Source organism: Megascapheus bottae, chromosome 1 (assembly GCF_031878675.1).
Source record: "Megascapheus bottae isolate mThoBot1 chromosome 1, mThoBot2.hap1, whole genome shotgun sequence".
Taxonomy (NCBI): domain Eukaryota; kingdom Metazoa; phylum Chordata; class Mammalia; order Rodentia; family Geomyidae; genus Megascapheus; species Megascapheus bottae.
In genome coordinates this window covers 82,482,479-82,500,124 of record NC_143509.1, presented here as the reverse complement: position 1 = coordinate 82,500,124, position 17,646 = coordinate 82,482,479, and the positions used below count along the sequence as shown (strand labels likewise).

Here is a 17,646-nt window from a genome sequence, read left to right as displayed (position 1 = left end):
GAGTATGCCATTTGCTTCCTGAGGGACCATGATCAATAAACATTTTTACTCATGCAGCACTATCAGCTTAAAATACCTTCTTTCCCTCTGTCTCTCTCATCAACTCCAAACATATTACCATGCATGTCTGAGTGTCACTGCACTGTTGTTAGTTTCTCTGTTACCATCAAAGAGAGAATAAACTGGTCACTATATTTTGCTCCACACATATCTGTGTGTGTGTGTGTGTTGTGTGTGTGTGTGTGTGTGTGTGTGTGAATGTGAGAGAAAGGGAGAGAGAGAGAGCATATGCATTATAATGCAATATAAGCATCATAGTTTAAGAACAAGAATTTGTATAGTTACACATTTAATAACTGATAAACACCTATAAAATAATAAAGATTTTTGAATAACAGTAAAATTATAAACTTTTACACAGTGAATGAAGACCCTTTTTTTGCCAGCACTGGGGCTTGAACTCGGGGCCTGAGCACTGTCCTGGGGCTTTCTCAACACTAGGGCTCTACCACTTGAGAAACATCATCACTTCCGGCTTTAAAAAAATTATTGTAATGTATAGAGGGATTGGAGTTACATTCGCCAGATAGTAGGTGCATTACTTCTCACACATTGATATCCTTTCTCATGTTGTATCCCCATTTCCCTCCTCCCACCCTTTCCCAATCATCTTGTTTTCCCCCCTTCCCTTTCTTACTTCAAATAGTCAAACATATACACAATATACCAGGTAACACAGTCAGGTATAGTAACAAGACGAGATTAACCAAAGGGGAACAAAGGAGAAGAGAAATAACTTAGTACATTAACAACAACAATCACACAAGATAAAGCTCTTGTTCCATGTCTTAGAGTTCCTTTCATTTAGTCTCATCCTATATAAACTTATGTATGTAGGTTTTGAGATATTGTAATGCTCTGCTGGGAGAGTCCTAGATATGCACCAGTTATTGCCAATGAGGGAAACCATTGAGCCTATGTTCCTTTGGGTATGGTTACTTCACTTACTGTGATTTTTTTCCAATTTAACCCAGGTCTTTGTGCATGTTAGGCAAGTAATCCACCACTCGACCCAACTCCTGGCCCTGAATGTAGACTTTCACAATAAATTAGTGTCTCTATGTTTATATGAATTTTTAAGACATATATATAAAATATTCTTGAGGAAAATATTCATGCTGTTTCATAATTTTTATATCTTGAATATTTATCTTAATATAATATTATAATCTTCAACATCTTGCTTGAATGCTTATTTCAAAATTCAAAAACAGAATAGTTCGTGCCATTGTAAGTAGTTGTTTGATTGAAAGGCTTATGTGTTTTACCGATAAAGAAAAGAGTCAATAGTAGAAATTGGTTCTTCTTTGTTAATGTTACAAAATATAAAAGATACATCTTCACAGTGATAAAAGTCAATCCCTTGTGAACTGAAATAAATTCTGACATTCAAGTTAAATCAATATTTTTAATTACCAAGAGAGAGTAAGTTGAGCCTACTTAAAATTTAAAGGCCCAAAATTTAGATTGTTGAGTTTTATAGAGAATTTACCCCCAACTTCAAGGAAGGAGGTGCCACTTTCCATAGCTGCATAATTAATTTTATTGCTATATTAATCATAATAGCCTCTAAAGCTTTCCTTAATGCATGAAATTTATAAAGCCATCTACTAAGGATAAAGTTAATTATCTTCACCATGTTTTTAAAATAAAGGAGGAATTGTTTACCAGATATTTTATTCTTTGCTATTACACAGATTTAAACTCATATGACAATTTAATAAACAGATTTAAACTCATATGACAATTTAAAAGTCTTTATTAAAAAAATCACTTCATTAAGGTAAAAATACATTTAAGGAGGGCTGGGAGTTTGGCCTAGTGGTAGAGTGCTTGCCTAACATGCAAGAAGACCTGGTTCGATTCCTGGTACTCCATACATAGAAAAAGCCAGAAACTGTACTGTGGCTCAAGTGGAGGAGTGCTAGCCATGAGGAAAAAAACTAAAGACGATGCTCAGGTCCTGAGTTCAAGTCCCAGGACTGGCAAAAAAAATGTAAGTAAATACATTTAAAGAAATCACACTATTGCCAAGCAATGATGGCTCACAAATGTAATCCTAGCTACCCAGGAGGCTGAGATGTGAGGCTCATGGTTCAGATCAAATCAGAACAAAAAAGTCTATGGGATTTTCATCTCGAATTAACAACCAGAAAACTCAGAAGAGTACTGGCCTGGGGGTGGAGGGGAAAGGGTAGGAAGAGTTCAAGGACAGGTCACAGGTCTGTGTATAAGCACCAGAACCCACAAAAACAAAAGAAAAAAGTAAAAGGAAAGAGGTCATACTATTGCAAAAAAACAAAAAGTGTCCATTTTTTTTTGCCAGTCTTGGGACTTGAACTCAGGGCCTGGGTACTGTCTTTGGGCTTTGTCAAGCCTAGAGCTCTAGCAGCTGAGCCAGAGCACCACTTCTGGCTTTTTCTACATATGAGGTGCCAAGGAATCCAACCAGATTTTTGAACATGCTGGGCAAGCACTCTGCCACTAGACAAAACTCCTGGCCATTTTTTTTTTTTAATCTAAGTATATGGCTTAAACATTCCTGCTTTGGCCTAGTGGCTAGGCTATTGTTAAAGAAAAGAGGAACTGCTCTGTGATAAGTAAGAATTTGTGAAATATGAGTTTTTTTTCTTAAACTGCTTTTTCTTTTTTTTAAAAGACAGGACCTAGACCATTCAAGAAACTCAAAACCCAAGTACATAAGGTCATATAAGATGATACTAAATGAAATGAACTCTAGGATATGGAAACAAGAGCTTTAACTTGTGTGATTGTTGTTCTTAATGTATCATTTCTCTTCTCTTTTGTTGCCCTTATGGTTAACCTTATATGGTTACTATATCTGACTTTGTTACCTGGTATAATGTATATAGGTTTATTTATTTGAAATAGGAAAGGAAAGTGGGGGAAAACAAGATGATTAGAAGGGGTGGGGATAGGGAGACAGGGACAAAAACATAAGAAGGGGTATCAGTGTGTGAGAAGTATTACATTCTTCTGGTAGTAGGTGCAACTATAACCCCTCCATATATTATCCCAACAATAAAAAAAAGGAACAGCAAGAGGTATTGGTATATTTTGAGATTATTTATGAACTGTTAATCTTATTTCAAAATCATGTTATGTAAATACATTCTTATTTCACCCAGTTCAAATGAGACAATTCCAAGTGCTTATGAATCTGAGCTGTCAACAGGGGTGGGCCTGCTTCACGAGGACTAGAGGAGCAGCCTCTCTGCTCTGGGTTCTTGACAGCCCATTGTTTGGCTTCTATGGAGTGGGGGGAGGGAAATGGGGACAAAAACAAGAGAAAGGGTATCATTGTGTGAGAAGTAATACACCTACTATCTGGTGAATGTAACTGTAACCTCTCTACATTACCCAGACAATAAAAAAAATAAAATAATATAAAAAAAGAACTACTGTCCTTATAACATTAAGTCTTCCTGTCCAGGAACAAGGCATGTCTTTGATTCATTCATTTTCTCTTGCTATTCGAAATATTTTCATTTATTTTTACTCAGTATTTAAGGTTTATTGTTGAAACATTTGCTATGATTAATATCATTTATGCTCATATTTTGCATAGAGACTGGTTTTTCATTTATTGCACACGAAAAGTATTCTTTTACCTATATTTTTGTAAATTTTACATGATTGACTCTAATAAATGTTAGCTAGATTTCTTAGATCAAATCATCTAACTTGAATGATTATGAATGATTTTGAACCTTATATAAGTTTTGAACCTTATATATTACATTTACTATTAGTTACAAAACTTCCTTTACTATTAGAGGTAATCAGAGAATTTTTACATAATTTCAGTAGGAATTATTCTATTATTTTACCAATAACTAAGATGTTGGATGTTTATTAAAATAATATGTTGCAACATAAATAATGTATTATATCAAATGTGATTATACAACAGATATTGGATATTTTCAAACCACTTGATATGCAGAAATATAAAATCAACTGTGAGATTATAAAATATTGATACTTATGAAACCTATTAAATATAGTGAGATTTAATATAAAGTAACTTTCTAATTCATTAAATCATAGTATGAACTATTACTCAAAGAAACACAATGAAAAGTCAGGTTCTGCTTCAGACCCTTTTGACTGTATCTTATTTTCCCTACCCATCTAGCCATTATTACCCACCATTAGATTAAAATAAAAATATGCAGCATAAAAAAAGAAATTTTTTTCTTGCTGACACAAATCTTTATTTTCATGTTTATCTTTGTGACCTCAATGGATCTTGAAGAACATATTTGTAATGCTATGATATATACCATAGTAAGAAAAAAATCACTGTTTTCAGACCAATTGCAGAAGATATGGTTAACATAATTCCTAGTATATATATATATACATATATATATAATAACTTATTCCTGACACATAGTTATCATTCTTCTCTAAATGCTTAAAATAGAAAGTATTTCAAATTTCAGATTTTTTTTTCTAGATTTGTGTTACTTGTATGTAGTGAGGCAACTTGGAGGAGATACCTAAATATAAAATTGTGTATACTGTATTCACATAGCCTGAAGAAAATTTATAAAATGCTTTTAGTAATTTTATGCATTAAATACAATGTCATGGAAAAGAATTTTCCACTGTGGTGTTACAGAAGTACAACAGCACTCAAGTGTTTCAGTATTTCAGGTTTTCGATTTGGGGTTTACCACTTATATATTGATCTGGAAAATGTAACTGTAACCCCTCTATACATTACAATAAACAATTTAAAAATATATTGAAATTTACTGATTTAGTATTTAACTTAAAAAATAAGGTAGTAGGACTTAAAAATTTAAATAAAAAAAGCGGCAACATTTGTAGGAAGTTAGTTTCACTTTTTAAAATAATAAAAAAATGAACAGAAGGAAAAAACTTTTCTCACAATATTCATGAAATTATACTCTATAAATTATAGAAAAATTAAAAATATTTTCCTCCACAACTGAGGCTAAATAAAGTAGGTTAGTGGGTGCTTATAATTTTAACAGTCAGAATACAGAAGCAGAAGTATTGTAAGCCTAAGGCTAGTTTGGGCTACTTGATGAGTTTTGGTTATGTGGCAAGCTACTTTCTTAAAAAAAAAAAAAAGGTAGTGGGGAGGGGAGAAGGAATACTTAAACATTCAATAAATATTCATTGACTATCTTTTCTGCTTTACACTACTCCTAGATTGAAGATAGACAAGGAACCAACAAAAAAGTAAAGACCTTGCTCCTAGAGAATTTACACAGATAAAGAAAAGAGATTATGGGCCGGGAGTTTGGCCTAGTGGTTAAAGTGCTTGCCTAGCATGCATGAAGACCCGGGTTCGATTCCTCGGTACCACATACATAGAAAAAAGTGGTGCTGAGGCTCAAGTGGTAGAGCTCTAGCCTTGAGAAAGTCCAAGGACAGTGCTCAGGCCCTGAGCTCAAGCCCAGGACTGGCAAAAAAAAAAAAAAAGAAAAGAGATTATTTATATTGACTTTCAATCCTTCTTTTTACTTTTCCCCATTTCACTAAAGCTTAAAAAAGCTGCCATGTCATGTTAAAAATGTCTTCTATCCAACATGCTTTTGTGGCAACTACATACTTCATTAATTTTTACACTTAAAATTTATTTGTTAAAAATGTTAAACTTATGGAAGACATATTCTATGTATTTTATTTTAATAATGTCACTAAAGATAATTAAGATACTGAATCCATCATGATAATTAATAACAGGAGAGAAAAGGATATAGAGAGGCAGAAACAGAACACATAATTATATGAGCATGATTAAGCCAAGCGAAAATGAAAAAAATGCGATAGTTTCTTATCCAAAATATTAAATCTATAAACCAAACATGGGGTTTGTCAAACATCCCCTCAGAGAAGACAGGATATATGCTCTACAAACATTGAATTCAGAATCACATATTCAAAGCAGTACGAGTATGAAGGATGATTAACAAGACTAAGACAGGAAAACCCATGGGTTAATATAAGTACACTTTCCACGAGAGACAGAAGAAGAACCTCCACATTAGAGACCATAAAGGGAAAGAATCAGAAAATGTCCTTCCCACAAATTCATGAGCTTCCAACATAGTATCCCTCCTATACATTTGCATGGCTTACTGCAGCATTAATTTTACCAAAAATGTCCTTACAGATTAAAAAAAAAGAACTATTCACATCTGGTGATTAGGAGATAGGTTTCATTTTTATACTGAACTTTCTGACTAAACTAATGAAATTACTGAAAATCCTCTCAAATGACTCTGTTGAGACATTTGGTAGATTTCTCCAAACATTGTTGTGTACTGTTGATACAGACTGGTAATGCATTTCAGTATTTGGGATTCTTTAGAAAGGGAAATGAGAGAAGTTCAAGTAATAACAGGAAAAACAAACATACCTTTAATTTGGATCCATGAGGTATCACTGGAGATTTATTCTGCTTTGGTGGAATATGCAGTTCCCATTTTCCATATTCCAGTTTTTTATATGGATAGGAAAATGGATTCCAACCATCTAAAAAGAGATAAAAAATCAGTTTCAACAACTTGACTGAATAATAAATTTTAAGTATAGTATATTACTTACTTGTCCAAAACAAGTTACCTAAAAATACATTGCTTTATAATATATTAATAAATTTTGACTGCCACTTAGTAAAGCTAAGTTTATAGGTCATCTGAAGACCTACCTTTCACTTCCTAAAATTAAGTACAGACTATATTTTCAATCACACTATGAATTTTAATGCATGTATCAACAAATACAATGCAATGCAGGCTCTTTTAAAAGAAACACTATCAACCAAAAACAATAATACAAACAAAATGAAATTCATTCTAGGAAATTTGGTAAGACACATGCCTTGGTAGAAAACATGATTTCTTAAAAAAAAAAAAGTAACTGTAATTATATGCATAAGATGAGAACATTCAAGGACCGGAATATAGCTTAATGATAGAGTGCTTGCCTATCATGAGACCCTGGATTCGATTCCTCAATACAACATAAACAGAAAATGCCAGAAATGATGCTCAAGTGGCAGGGTGCTAGACTTAAGCCAAACAAGCTTAGGGATAGTAACCAAGGCAGAATTTAAGCCCCAAGATCAGCAAAAACAAAGAGAGAGAGGGAGAGTAAGGCAGGAGGGGGAAGTTCAGTTGAAACCTGAAGGAATTCCTAAAGAAAGACAGCAAGTTACCAGCAATTCCACTACTTGGCATTTACCCAATCATCCAGAAACAAGGACATACTAAATCCACTAGCACAACAATGTTCATTGCAGCACTATTTACCATAGTAAAGATATGGAACCAACCCAAATGCCCATCAGTTGATGAGTGGATCAACAAAATGTGGTATTTATGCACAATGGAATTCTATGCTGCTGTCAGAAAGAACAACATCACCCCATTTGTAAGTAAATGGAAAGACAGAAAAAATCATATTAAATGAAGTAAGCCAGAGTCAAAGGAACATAGACTCAATGTTTTCCCTCATTTGTCATAATTAGTATTAACCTTGGACACTCCAAGCAGAGGTTTACAATAGGGAAAAACGTAGATACATAAGGACATATAGGATGAAACTAAATGAAAGGACTTCCAGGATATAGAAATAAAAGCCATATAATGTGTGATTGTTGTTCTTAATGTACTATGTTATTTCTCATCTCTTTTGTTGCCCCTTGGTTATCTCATATTGTTACAGCATCTTACCTTGTTATCTGATATATTGTATATATGTTTATTTGTTTATTTGAAATAGGATAGGGAAGGGGGGAAAACAAGAAGAAGGGAGGAGGTGAGGGAGGGAAATGGGGACAAAAATGTGAGAAGGAGTAACAGTGTTTGTTAAGTAATGCACCTTGTATTTGGAGAATATAATATAAACCTTGTATTAATTACAATAAAATATATTTATTATATATATATATATTTTATTGTAATTAATAAAAGGGTTACATGATATTTGCCAGATAGAAGGTGCATTAATTCACATACATTGATACCCTTTCACATGTCTAGGTACCCATTACCCTCCCCCCTCCCTAAAAATATATTTTAAAAAGGGTTGACAGTAAGTTAGATAACTATATGAGGTAAAAAAAAAAGCCATACTACAGATCCACAAAGGGAGTCATATTACACAGTAGTTCAATTTGCAGATACAAAAACTTCACATAAAAACTGGATGAATTAATACTCAGCTTACATTATTTAATAAGTGGTGCTAAGATATCACTATTTTAAAATGAAATTAATCTATACATAGCATTATCCAAAACATTTAAATACCTATTAAATATTTAAGCATTAAACATAAGCATTAATATGAGTTTAAATATCAAATAAAACTATACAGTATTTAAGAAGAAAAAGCAGGAAAATGTTTACAACCTTGAGATTTAATCAGAATCATTTTTAATCAGAGAAGACACAAAAACATTTTATGAAAATTTAAGTTAAAAAAAAACTGTTGTTTGCTTACTGAAGAAATGTCTTTAAGTAGAGAGCCAAACAATGTACTAGGAAACTACAAATATACAAGGAACATTCATATCTATAAGATAAAAGAAGGAAACCAATGGAAAAATGAACTTTCAGAGATTATTTAAAGTGAGTAGAGGTAAGTGGTATATATGCAGATGTTAACTATATTATTCAGTATTTGCTTATATCTAAATACTTCACTATATCAAAAAAAAAGTAGTCTGGAGATTCACATTGTGGGTATTCACCAAAATTAGATTTTCAACCAAGCAATGAGAGACACAAAAATCATGAAGCTCCTTTCACCAAGAATTGTGAAGCTCCATTATAACCAACTCCACTACTCAGTGGTATCACTTTCATTCCGAACAATGAATAAAGTTATACAAGAAATAAAACACAGTATTTCAACAAAGGCTGTTCCACACACTTCATTCCACCGAAAAAGCAAACTAAAAATAACTAAAGGTATTTTGTATCTTAAGAAATATAGCAACTGAACCGGGAATTTGGCCAAGTGGTAGAGTGCTTGCCTATCATGCACGAAGTCCCACGTTCAAGTCCTCGGTATCACATACATAGAAAAAGCCAGAAACTGTGCTGTGGCTCAAGTGGCAGAGTGCTAGCCTTGAAGAATAAGGACTCAGGCCCTGATTTTGAGCCCTGGGACTAGCAAAAATAAAAAAACAAACAAACAAAGAAAAAGAAAAGAAAAAAAGAAATAGAGCTGTTGACCATAAATTCCAAATGCATCTCCCCAAAATGCTGAGATTTTTTAAATATGAAAATATTGAGTTTAAAACAGCTTGGTACTGGCACAAGAACAGGCCTGAAGAAAAATGGAATAGAACTGAGGACCCAGATATTAAACCACAGACCTATGGCCACCTAATCTTTGACAAGGGAGCCAAAAAAATAGAATGGAAGAAAGACAGCCTCTTTAAAAAGAGGTGCTGGCAGAACTGGTTAGGCACCTGCAGAAAACTAAAGTTGGATCCTTCTTTGTCACCCTGCACTAGAATTAACTCCAAATGGATCAAAGACCTGGAGGTAAAAGCTGACACACTGAAAACTTCACAAGAAAGAATAGGAGATACACTAGGCTTCATTGGCACAGGTAGAAACTTTCTTAAGGACCAAGAATCACAACAAATCAGAGAAAGGCTGGATAAGTGGGACTGCATTAAACTGTGGAGCTTTTGTATGGCAAAGGACATAGCTAGTAAATTAATTAGGAAGCCTACAGAATGGGAGAAGATCTTCACTAACCATACAATGGACAAAGGCCTTATATCTAAAATATATCAACAGCTCAAAAAAAAACTAATCTCCAAAGAAACAACCATCCCATTAAAAGATGGGCCAAAGACTTAAAGAGAGTCTTCTCTGAAGAAGAAATAAAAATGTCCTATAGACACATAATGCTCAACATCTCCAGTCATAAAAGAAATGCAAATCAAACAACTCTAAGATTCCACCTCACTCCAGTTAGAATGACCAGGATCAAGAAAACTAATAACAACAGATGCTGGAGGGGATGTGGCCAGGAGGGATCACTACTACACTGTTGGTGGGAGTGCAAACTCGTTCAACCACTATGGAAAGCAGTATGGCAGTTCCTCAAAAGACTAAACATAGAGCTCCCCTATGACCCAGCAATTCCACTACTTGGCATTTACCCAACCATCCAGAAACAAGGGCATACTAAATCCACTAGCACAGCGATGTTCATTGCAGCACTATTTACCACAGCAAAGATATGGAACAAACCCAGATGTCCCTCAGTTGATGAGTAGTTCAACAAGATGTGGTATTTGTACACAATGGAATTCTATGCTGCTGCCAGAAAGAATGACATTGCCCCATTTGTTAGGAAATGGAAAGACTTAGAAAAAATCATATTAAGTGAAGTAAGCCAGACTCAAAGGAACTTAGGCTCAATGGTTTCCCTCATTTGTCATAATCAGTAGAAACCTTGGGCTCTCCTAGCAGAGATTTAGAATAGCACAAAATCTAGAGACATTAGGCCAAATAGTATGACACTAAATGTAAGGTCCTCCAGGATAAGGAAACAAAAGCCATATAATGAGTGAGTTTTGTCCTTAATGTACTATGTTATTGCCCATCTCTTTGCCATCCCCTGGTTATCTCATAGTGTTATAATTTTTCACCTTGTTATCTGATATATTTTATATGTGCTTAATTGGTTATTTGAAATTGGATAAGGAAGGGGGGAAATCAAGATAAGCAGGGGAAGGGTGGGAGAAAAATAGGGACCATGTCATGAGAAAGGGTATCAATGTTTGTGAAGTTATGCACCTTCTATCTGGTGAATATAATATAACCCTTTTATTAATCACAATAAAAATTATTTTTAAAAATATTGAGTTTAGTTCCTAAAAAATATTAAAGCTTGAAATATGGAATTTTTACCCACAGTAAATATTTATTGGGTTTCTTTCTATAAATATTCTTTACATAATTAAGATAAACTTAAGTCATGAAGTACATCTTTTCCTGGAGAGAGGAAGAGAAAAAGAAAAGGAGAGAGGAAGAGAGACAGAAGGACGGAGGGAGGGAGAGTGAGAGAGGGAAAGAAGGAGAGAGAGAGAGAGACAGAGAGAGAGAGAGAGAGAGGTTAAAAATTATATGGTTATCAGCGGTGCATTGGCTCATGCCTATAATCCTTGCTACTAGGGAGGCTGAGATCTGAAGATCAAGGTTCAAAGCCAGCCCAGGCACAAAGGACCTGAGACTCTTATCTCCAATTAACCTCTAGAAAATGGGAAGTGGGGCTTGGCTCAAGGGTAGGGCGGTAGCCTTGAGCTGAAGAGTTCAGGGACAATGCCAAGCCCAAGGGTAGCCTGGAGTTGAAGAGCTCAGAGGCAGTGCCTAGGCAGAGTTCAAGCCCCAAGACCCACACCCCCCCACACACACAATATATATATATATATATATATATATATACATGGTTATTCATTTATTCATTTATTAAATATACTATGTGTCTTATGTAGGTTTTCCTCAAAGCGAATCTAAAATTCATGTTCAAAGTTAACTATATCTCATGAAAATCAAGATAAACTGAGTAGCAGTACACCAAACTAAGTAATAAAATATAAACTGAACATCCACAAATTTGTAACTAAGTACGATTATTACTACTGAAAAACTTTCAATGATATGTGAAATTTATACATGTAGCTTTACTTTAAAAAGGTACTGTTAAGCTGGGCGTGGTGGCTCATGCCTGTAATCCTAGCCACTCAGGGGGTTGAGATCTGAGGATCATATTCATAGGAAACCTGGGCACTAAAGTCCATGAGACTCTTATTTCTAATCACTAGAAAAAAAAACAGAAGTGGTGATGTGGCTCAAGGGGTATGGTGGCAGCCTTGAGCTTAAGAGCTGAGGCACAGCACCCAGGCCTAGACTAGTTCAAGCCCAATGCCCCCCCCCCCCAAAATATACTTTTAGCACTGCACAAATGTCTTAAAAATCAGTTGAATTATTCCTTTAGCAGCCATCATTTCAACATTTAAATCTGCATAAAAATGTTTAAATAAAAATACATTTATCATATTTTTCTCATAATACATGAATGAATAATTTAAAATTGCAAAAGTTGAACTGGAACTGTACCTCAAGTGGTAGAACACAAGCCTTGAGTGAAAAAGATAATGGAGAGTTCGAGATTGTGAATTTAAGCAACAATCCCAGTACAGAGTAAAATAAAGCAAAGTAAACAAACATAAAATAAAGAAAAATAAAAGTTGCAAAGGTATATATATATATATATATATATATATGTTGATTATATGAAATTCTACATTTTAAAAAAGTCTTTTTTTCTTCAAGACTTGGATTTCACTAACAATTCTATTCCCTCATAGATTCACAGATGCTGATTTGTATATCACACCCTACTAACTGGCCCCTTTCTGATGTCCTTTTTGCCTGCTCTGATCATTTAGGCAACTTTAAAGTGTATGAATTTTAAAACTCTCATAGCAGTGAACTGTTAAGTCACTATGTAATCAAACCTTTCACTGAGCGTCAGATGCCTTAAAAAGAGCCCACCATTAACTTCATCTACAGACGTTTTCTATAATAATCTTATCAATGGTATTAATTAAAAATATAGGTTACTGACAATGAAATGAATAAAATAAAAAATATTTTTGTCCCAAAAATAGTGATAGTAAAGCAATACTGACAGTAAAGCATTTAAGTGCTAATGCATCAATTTATATTCCTTCTATAATCTAAACATTGCAAGGTTTAAGGTTAGTATCCCCAAAGCAATGTATACTCAGTTTTAGTGCAGGTAAGATTTTAAGAATATGTTTCCTGTTTGCTTAAATTATTTATTATAATATTTGATCAAAAATAGGATGTTTGCCAAGTTAGGATAAAGTATGTATTTTAATCTCAGTAGTTTAATGAGAAATTTTCTCATTTACAAACTTTAATTCATCATCATATTTGAGAATGAACAACACTCATTTATCTATAGGCTCAAAACCATCAGATCAACTTTAAATGAAATTAGGAAAAATATGTAAAACACAGCTTAATAAGAACTACAAATACACATTTGGCATAGGAAGTATATTTAGACATTAGATTTTCAACTAAAGTGATTGCCTCAGGCATACAAACTCTACATTCATCTCATAGCCATCAACCTTTGTTTTCCTAATTAAACCATATAAACATAAATTTCTTAAATTACAGCCTTCTTCAAATACTTCCAAACTTATTTTCTTTACAAGTAGAATACTGTTCTTCAGTACTTTTTAGCTATGTCATTTCTGTAGTTCTTAAGCCTCATATTAGTTTTTCTTATACATTGGTGAGGTAGTTCTAAGATGTTAGTCAGGGACAAGATTGCTTGCCCAGTGGGTCAGTGGATTTATATCCCAGCATTTACGATAAAATTTAAAATTAATCACTAAACACAACCTTCTATTTTTCAATAAAATTTCAATATGTTAAAGATCCAGGATTATTCTTGAGTAAATTCCTGCCAAGCCCTTTAGAAAGTAAGATTAAATGCTGAGGAAATGAAACAAACAGGAAACATGCAACACTAATACTGGATCACATGGCAGGTCTCAGTCCCATTCCATCTTATACCAAGTCATTCTATTTGGAAGATACCTCTTTAAAACAAATAAATATGGGGGCCAGGAGTTTGGCCTAGTGGCAGAGTGCTTGTATTTATCCAAGTATCTACCAAATTATAGAACTATAGTGTTGGGGCCTGACCTCCATCTCTGAGGCCTGATTCCGGCCCAGCTGCAATTAAAGGGCTTTGACCAGGCATTCAGTCCTTTGCATACCTCTCTTATGGCTTCTCTGTACGTGACTCGATTGAACCCACCACAGCTTCGCAGGTCTCGCAGCAGCTCAAGTCTCATGCGCTCAAGTCTCGCGGCTTTCCTACACCTGTCCTGCCCAGCACCTGAAAGCCCCACCCAGACCCTTAGTGGTAGCACAGAGGCCCTCTTCCTATTGGCCAGCGTCCCAGTTCCCACCTTCTCCTACCCTAACAGTATATAACTAATTGTCTGACGCAATAAAGGCATGAGAGCATCAGAGAACATGAGAGAACAGCAGATCAGATCAGCAGAGATCAGCAGAGAAATCTGATGCGCTTTCCTGGTTAACACTGCTTCTGACTCAGCCTGGTTTTCTTCTTCCCCGGTAATTGGGGGAGGGCAGGATCATCGACACTTACCATCTCACTTACCCCAACTACAGACTGACCCTGTGTGTCCCTGCCCGTTCCCGTGTTGCTGCCCCAGAGAGGAGCAACACTATAGTATATAACCAACTATAACCAAGTTATAGTACTCCATTGACATATATAATTTTTACTTTACATTTCAATTGGGAAACACTTAAATTTACACACAATATTCCATGTATGACCCTTGTATCTGTTTCATGGGTCCTTAAGAATATATACTTTCATTTTATTTTAATTATATTCATTTTTTGATATTTGATCCATTACAAAAGAGAATAAATGAGACAACTGAGTCAATTTGATTTTAAACACTTACCATGAATACGCGACAAATACTAAACAACCTTATAGATCTAAGGAGTAACATGTCTTTCCTGTAGCTTATACTACAGTATTCATGTCTTAGCTTATACTACAGTATTCATGTCTGTATCTTTTACCTATTCTTATGAATTGAATTATGTGTCCCTTAAAATTAATATGTTGAAGCTGTGACCCCCCAACATGACAGTATTCTAAAGGAAGTCATCTCGGAGAAAATAGGTCATGATAGTGGAATTAGTGCCCTTTTAGGAGAAACTCTGTGGGTCTTGCTCATTCATTCTCTGCTGTGAAAACACACAAAGAGACATTAACAGCTGTAGCCCAGATGAGGGCCCTAACCACTTCTCAACAATACTGTTATTCCTGGATATTCAATGAAGCAATAGACTTTGATCCCTATATCTGGCATGAAAAGAATTCCAGCAAGACTCAATTTCATAGTAAGGGAGGTAAGCGTGTCTATTAGGAAATAAAAATGGCAGCAAAGAGTTATGCCACAGATGTGCCACAAAAAGCAAACATTTCAGTTTACCTTTGCTCCTCTTTTTCTACCTTCTTCAAGGTTAAAGAAATTGATCTTTGTTAAATAGAGAGAATTGGGGGCAAGGATGGGAAGGCATGAATAGTTAAAGCATTCCCAAGTCCATTAAGAAGTAACATTAGCTAGTTTGATGGTTCACTGTCTTAGGAATGATTGGGCAGGTCTTTAAAGTTTTTTTATCTTGTGTCATTCTATGTCCCTGGTAGCTACACACAGGCTAGTCACCAGTAAGCTGGAAAGCTGATATACAATGCTTCCTTTCAGATATCCTGTGGTCTTACTCTGAATTTTAAGTTCACTACTACTTATTACTGTTACTGTGATCTCTTGCTACTAGTCTCCAAAGCTGTGAGAAATAAATTTTTGTTGCTTTGTTATAACAGCCCAAACTAAGACACCTAAGTTCTTATTGGATCTGATTTTGAGCCTTATAATTTGTAACCTTTAAGTGACAGTAAAACAGTGAGAACCTAATGGTTCACATGGTAAATGGTAATGGTAAAATACATTATTTGCTCTTAAGAAAGAACATAGAGAAGAACAAAATTTGAAGGAGAAAGACAAAAGGTCTAATGCAGTATGTTCAGTAATCAAGGAAAAACATACAGAAGAACAAGATTTGAAGGAGAACAGGACAGAAATTCTAATTCAGTGTGTTCAGTAAACAAAGGGAGCTACAAGTATCCTCTTGGCCAAAAGGAAAAAAGTAATGTTTTCACAGACGAATGCACTGAACTCCATGTTAACAGACATATGGGGTTCAGTGGAGAAGAAGGCAGTTTTTACACAAAGCATAAATTCAAGTTCTATCATTTACATTTTGTCATTACTAATTGCAACTTAATTCATTTAATACTTCATTGGCTTCTTCTCAGGGTGTGAATTTAAGAGTGTGTCTCCATGGCTTAAAACATTATCTTTGATTTTGAGATGTTCCACATGAATATATGTAGGACACAGTGTGGAAACTTAAGACAAGCTTACAACAATCAGGAAATTGATTATAAATTATTCCTCTTAGCCTTATTGCTGGTTTTGAAAAATACATCAGTGGGGCTGAGGTACTGTTTTCTTACATGGTTAGCAATGAAAAAGAAATGAATGTGTATATCTGAGGTCAATTTATTTTTTACAAGAATCAATAATCCCTTTTGATAGGAGAAGGATAAACTATATTTTTTATATTTGTAACACATAGGTTTTAGACAAATTTCTAAACATAGAATACATTTGAGAACACACATACATAAATCTAACTAAAAATATATTCAAGAGCTAGACTTACAGCCTAAAACTACAAAACATTCATACTAAAACATGAGGTAAATCTTGAGGCCTTAATTCTTTGATATGACACCAAAAGTACACATATAAAAAGAAAAGGTTGGCAAATCAGTTTTTCTATATTAAAATTATCAGGAAACAATGGTAAAGAGACAAAGTAGAGAATGGGAGAAAATCAATGCAACTCATCAGTATATTAAGGTATTTGAGTGTGGAATAGTTAGAAAAAATTAACAGTTAAATAGATACCTTTAAAATGTCTAATTTTTAAATGAGCAACATCATACCTATGTGAAACAGTCAAAGCCATTCTTCATTTGAAATATGAAAATTACAATGAGATGCACTTAATTCATTATAGAATTTCTATTACCAATAATGCCTACAAAAAGTTTCATTGAAGATATTTAAGAAACCAGAAATTTTATATTCTGCTAGTGAAAAAAGTAAAGCAAAGAAGTCACTGTAAAAAATAGTTGAAAAAAGTACAGTGAGCTGGGCAAGATGGCTCATGCCTGCAATACTAGCTACACAGGAGGCTAAATGCCAAGGATCACAGTTCAAAGCCAGCCTGGGAACTAAAGACCCTAAGACAATTATTTCCAATTAACTACCAGAAAACCCGAAGTGGTATTGTGCCTCAAGGGGTAGGGCAGTGGTCTTGAGCTGAAGAGCTCAGGGACAATGTCCAGGCCCAGAGTTCAAGTCCTATGATGCACCAAAAAAAAAAGAACACTACAGTGACTTTTCAACCCATCAACTCCATTCCAACTTAAAAGCAAAAGTTAAATGAACACCTATATCTACACAAAAGTTTGTATACTAATATTCACAGCAACATTTCCCCTTATTATTTAAAGTGTCCAAGTTATAGACAGTTAAATGGAATTTTATTTGCTCATGAAAAATAATACTAGTTCATCCATTAATATGGAACTTTATGAGCCGTATGTGAAATGAAATAAAATAATACATAAAACAATATTGTATAAGCCAGATATGACATATTTAGGACAGAATTTTTTACAGATCAAAACTAGACTGGTAATTGCCTAGAGATAAGAAAACTAAGATGATAGCCAGAGTACATGAATGTGTGTGTGTGTGTGTGTGAGCGCATGCACACCCCAGTACAGGGACTTGAATCCAGGGCTTCTCTTACTGATATT

At 34.4% G+C, this 17,646-nt stretch overlaps 1 protein-coding gene across 2 annotated transcripts in view; it reads right to left on the bottom strand.

Annotated features, from left to right (window-relative positions):
- The window catches only part of Gbe1 (1,4-alpha-glucan branching enzyme 1), a 210,950-nt gene that overhangs the window by 137,168 nt on the left and 56,136 nt on the right, over positions 1-17,646 (bottom strand). The window contains exon 3 of one of the 2 annotated variants that reach the window (XM_090347887.1): positions 6,482-6,597. The exons of the other annotated variant lie outside the window; for it this stretch is intronic. Within the exon in view, the coding sequence (XP_090204013.1) occupies positions 6,482-6,597 (116 nt within the window). The remainder of the gene's footprint in view (positions 1-6,481; positions 6,598-17,646) is intronic. 2 annotated transcript variants of the gene reach the window in all.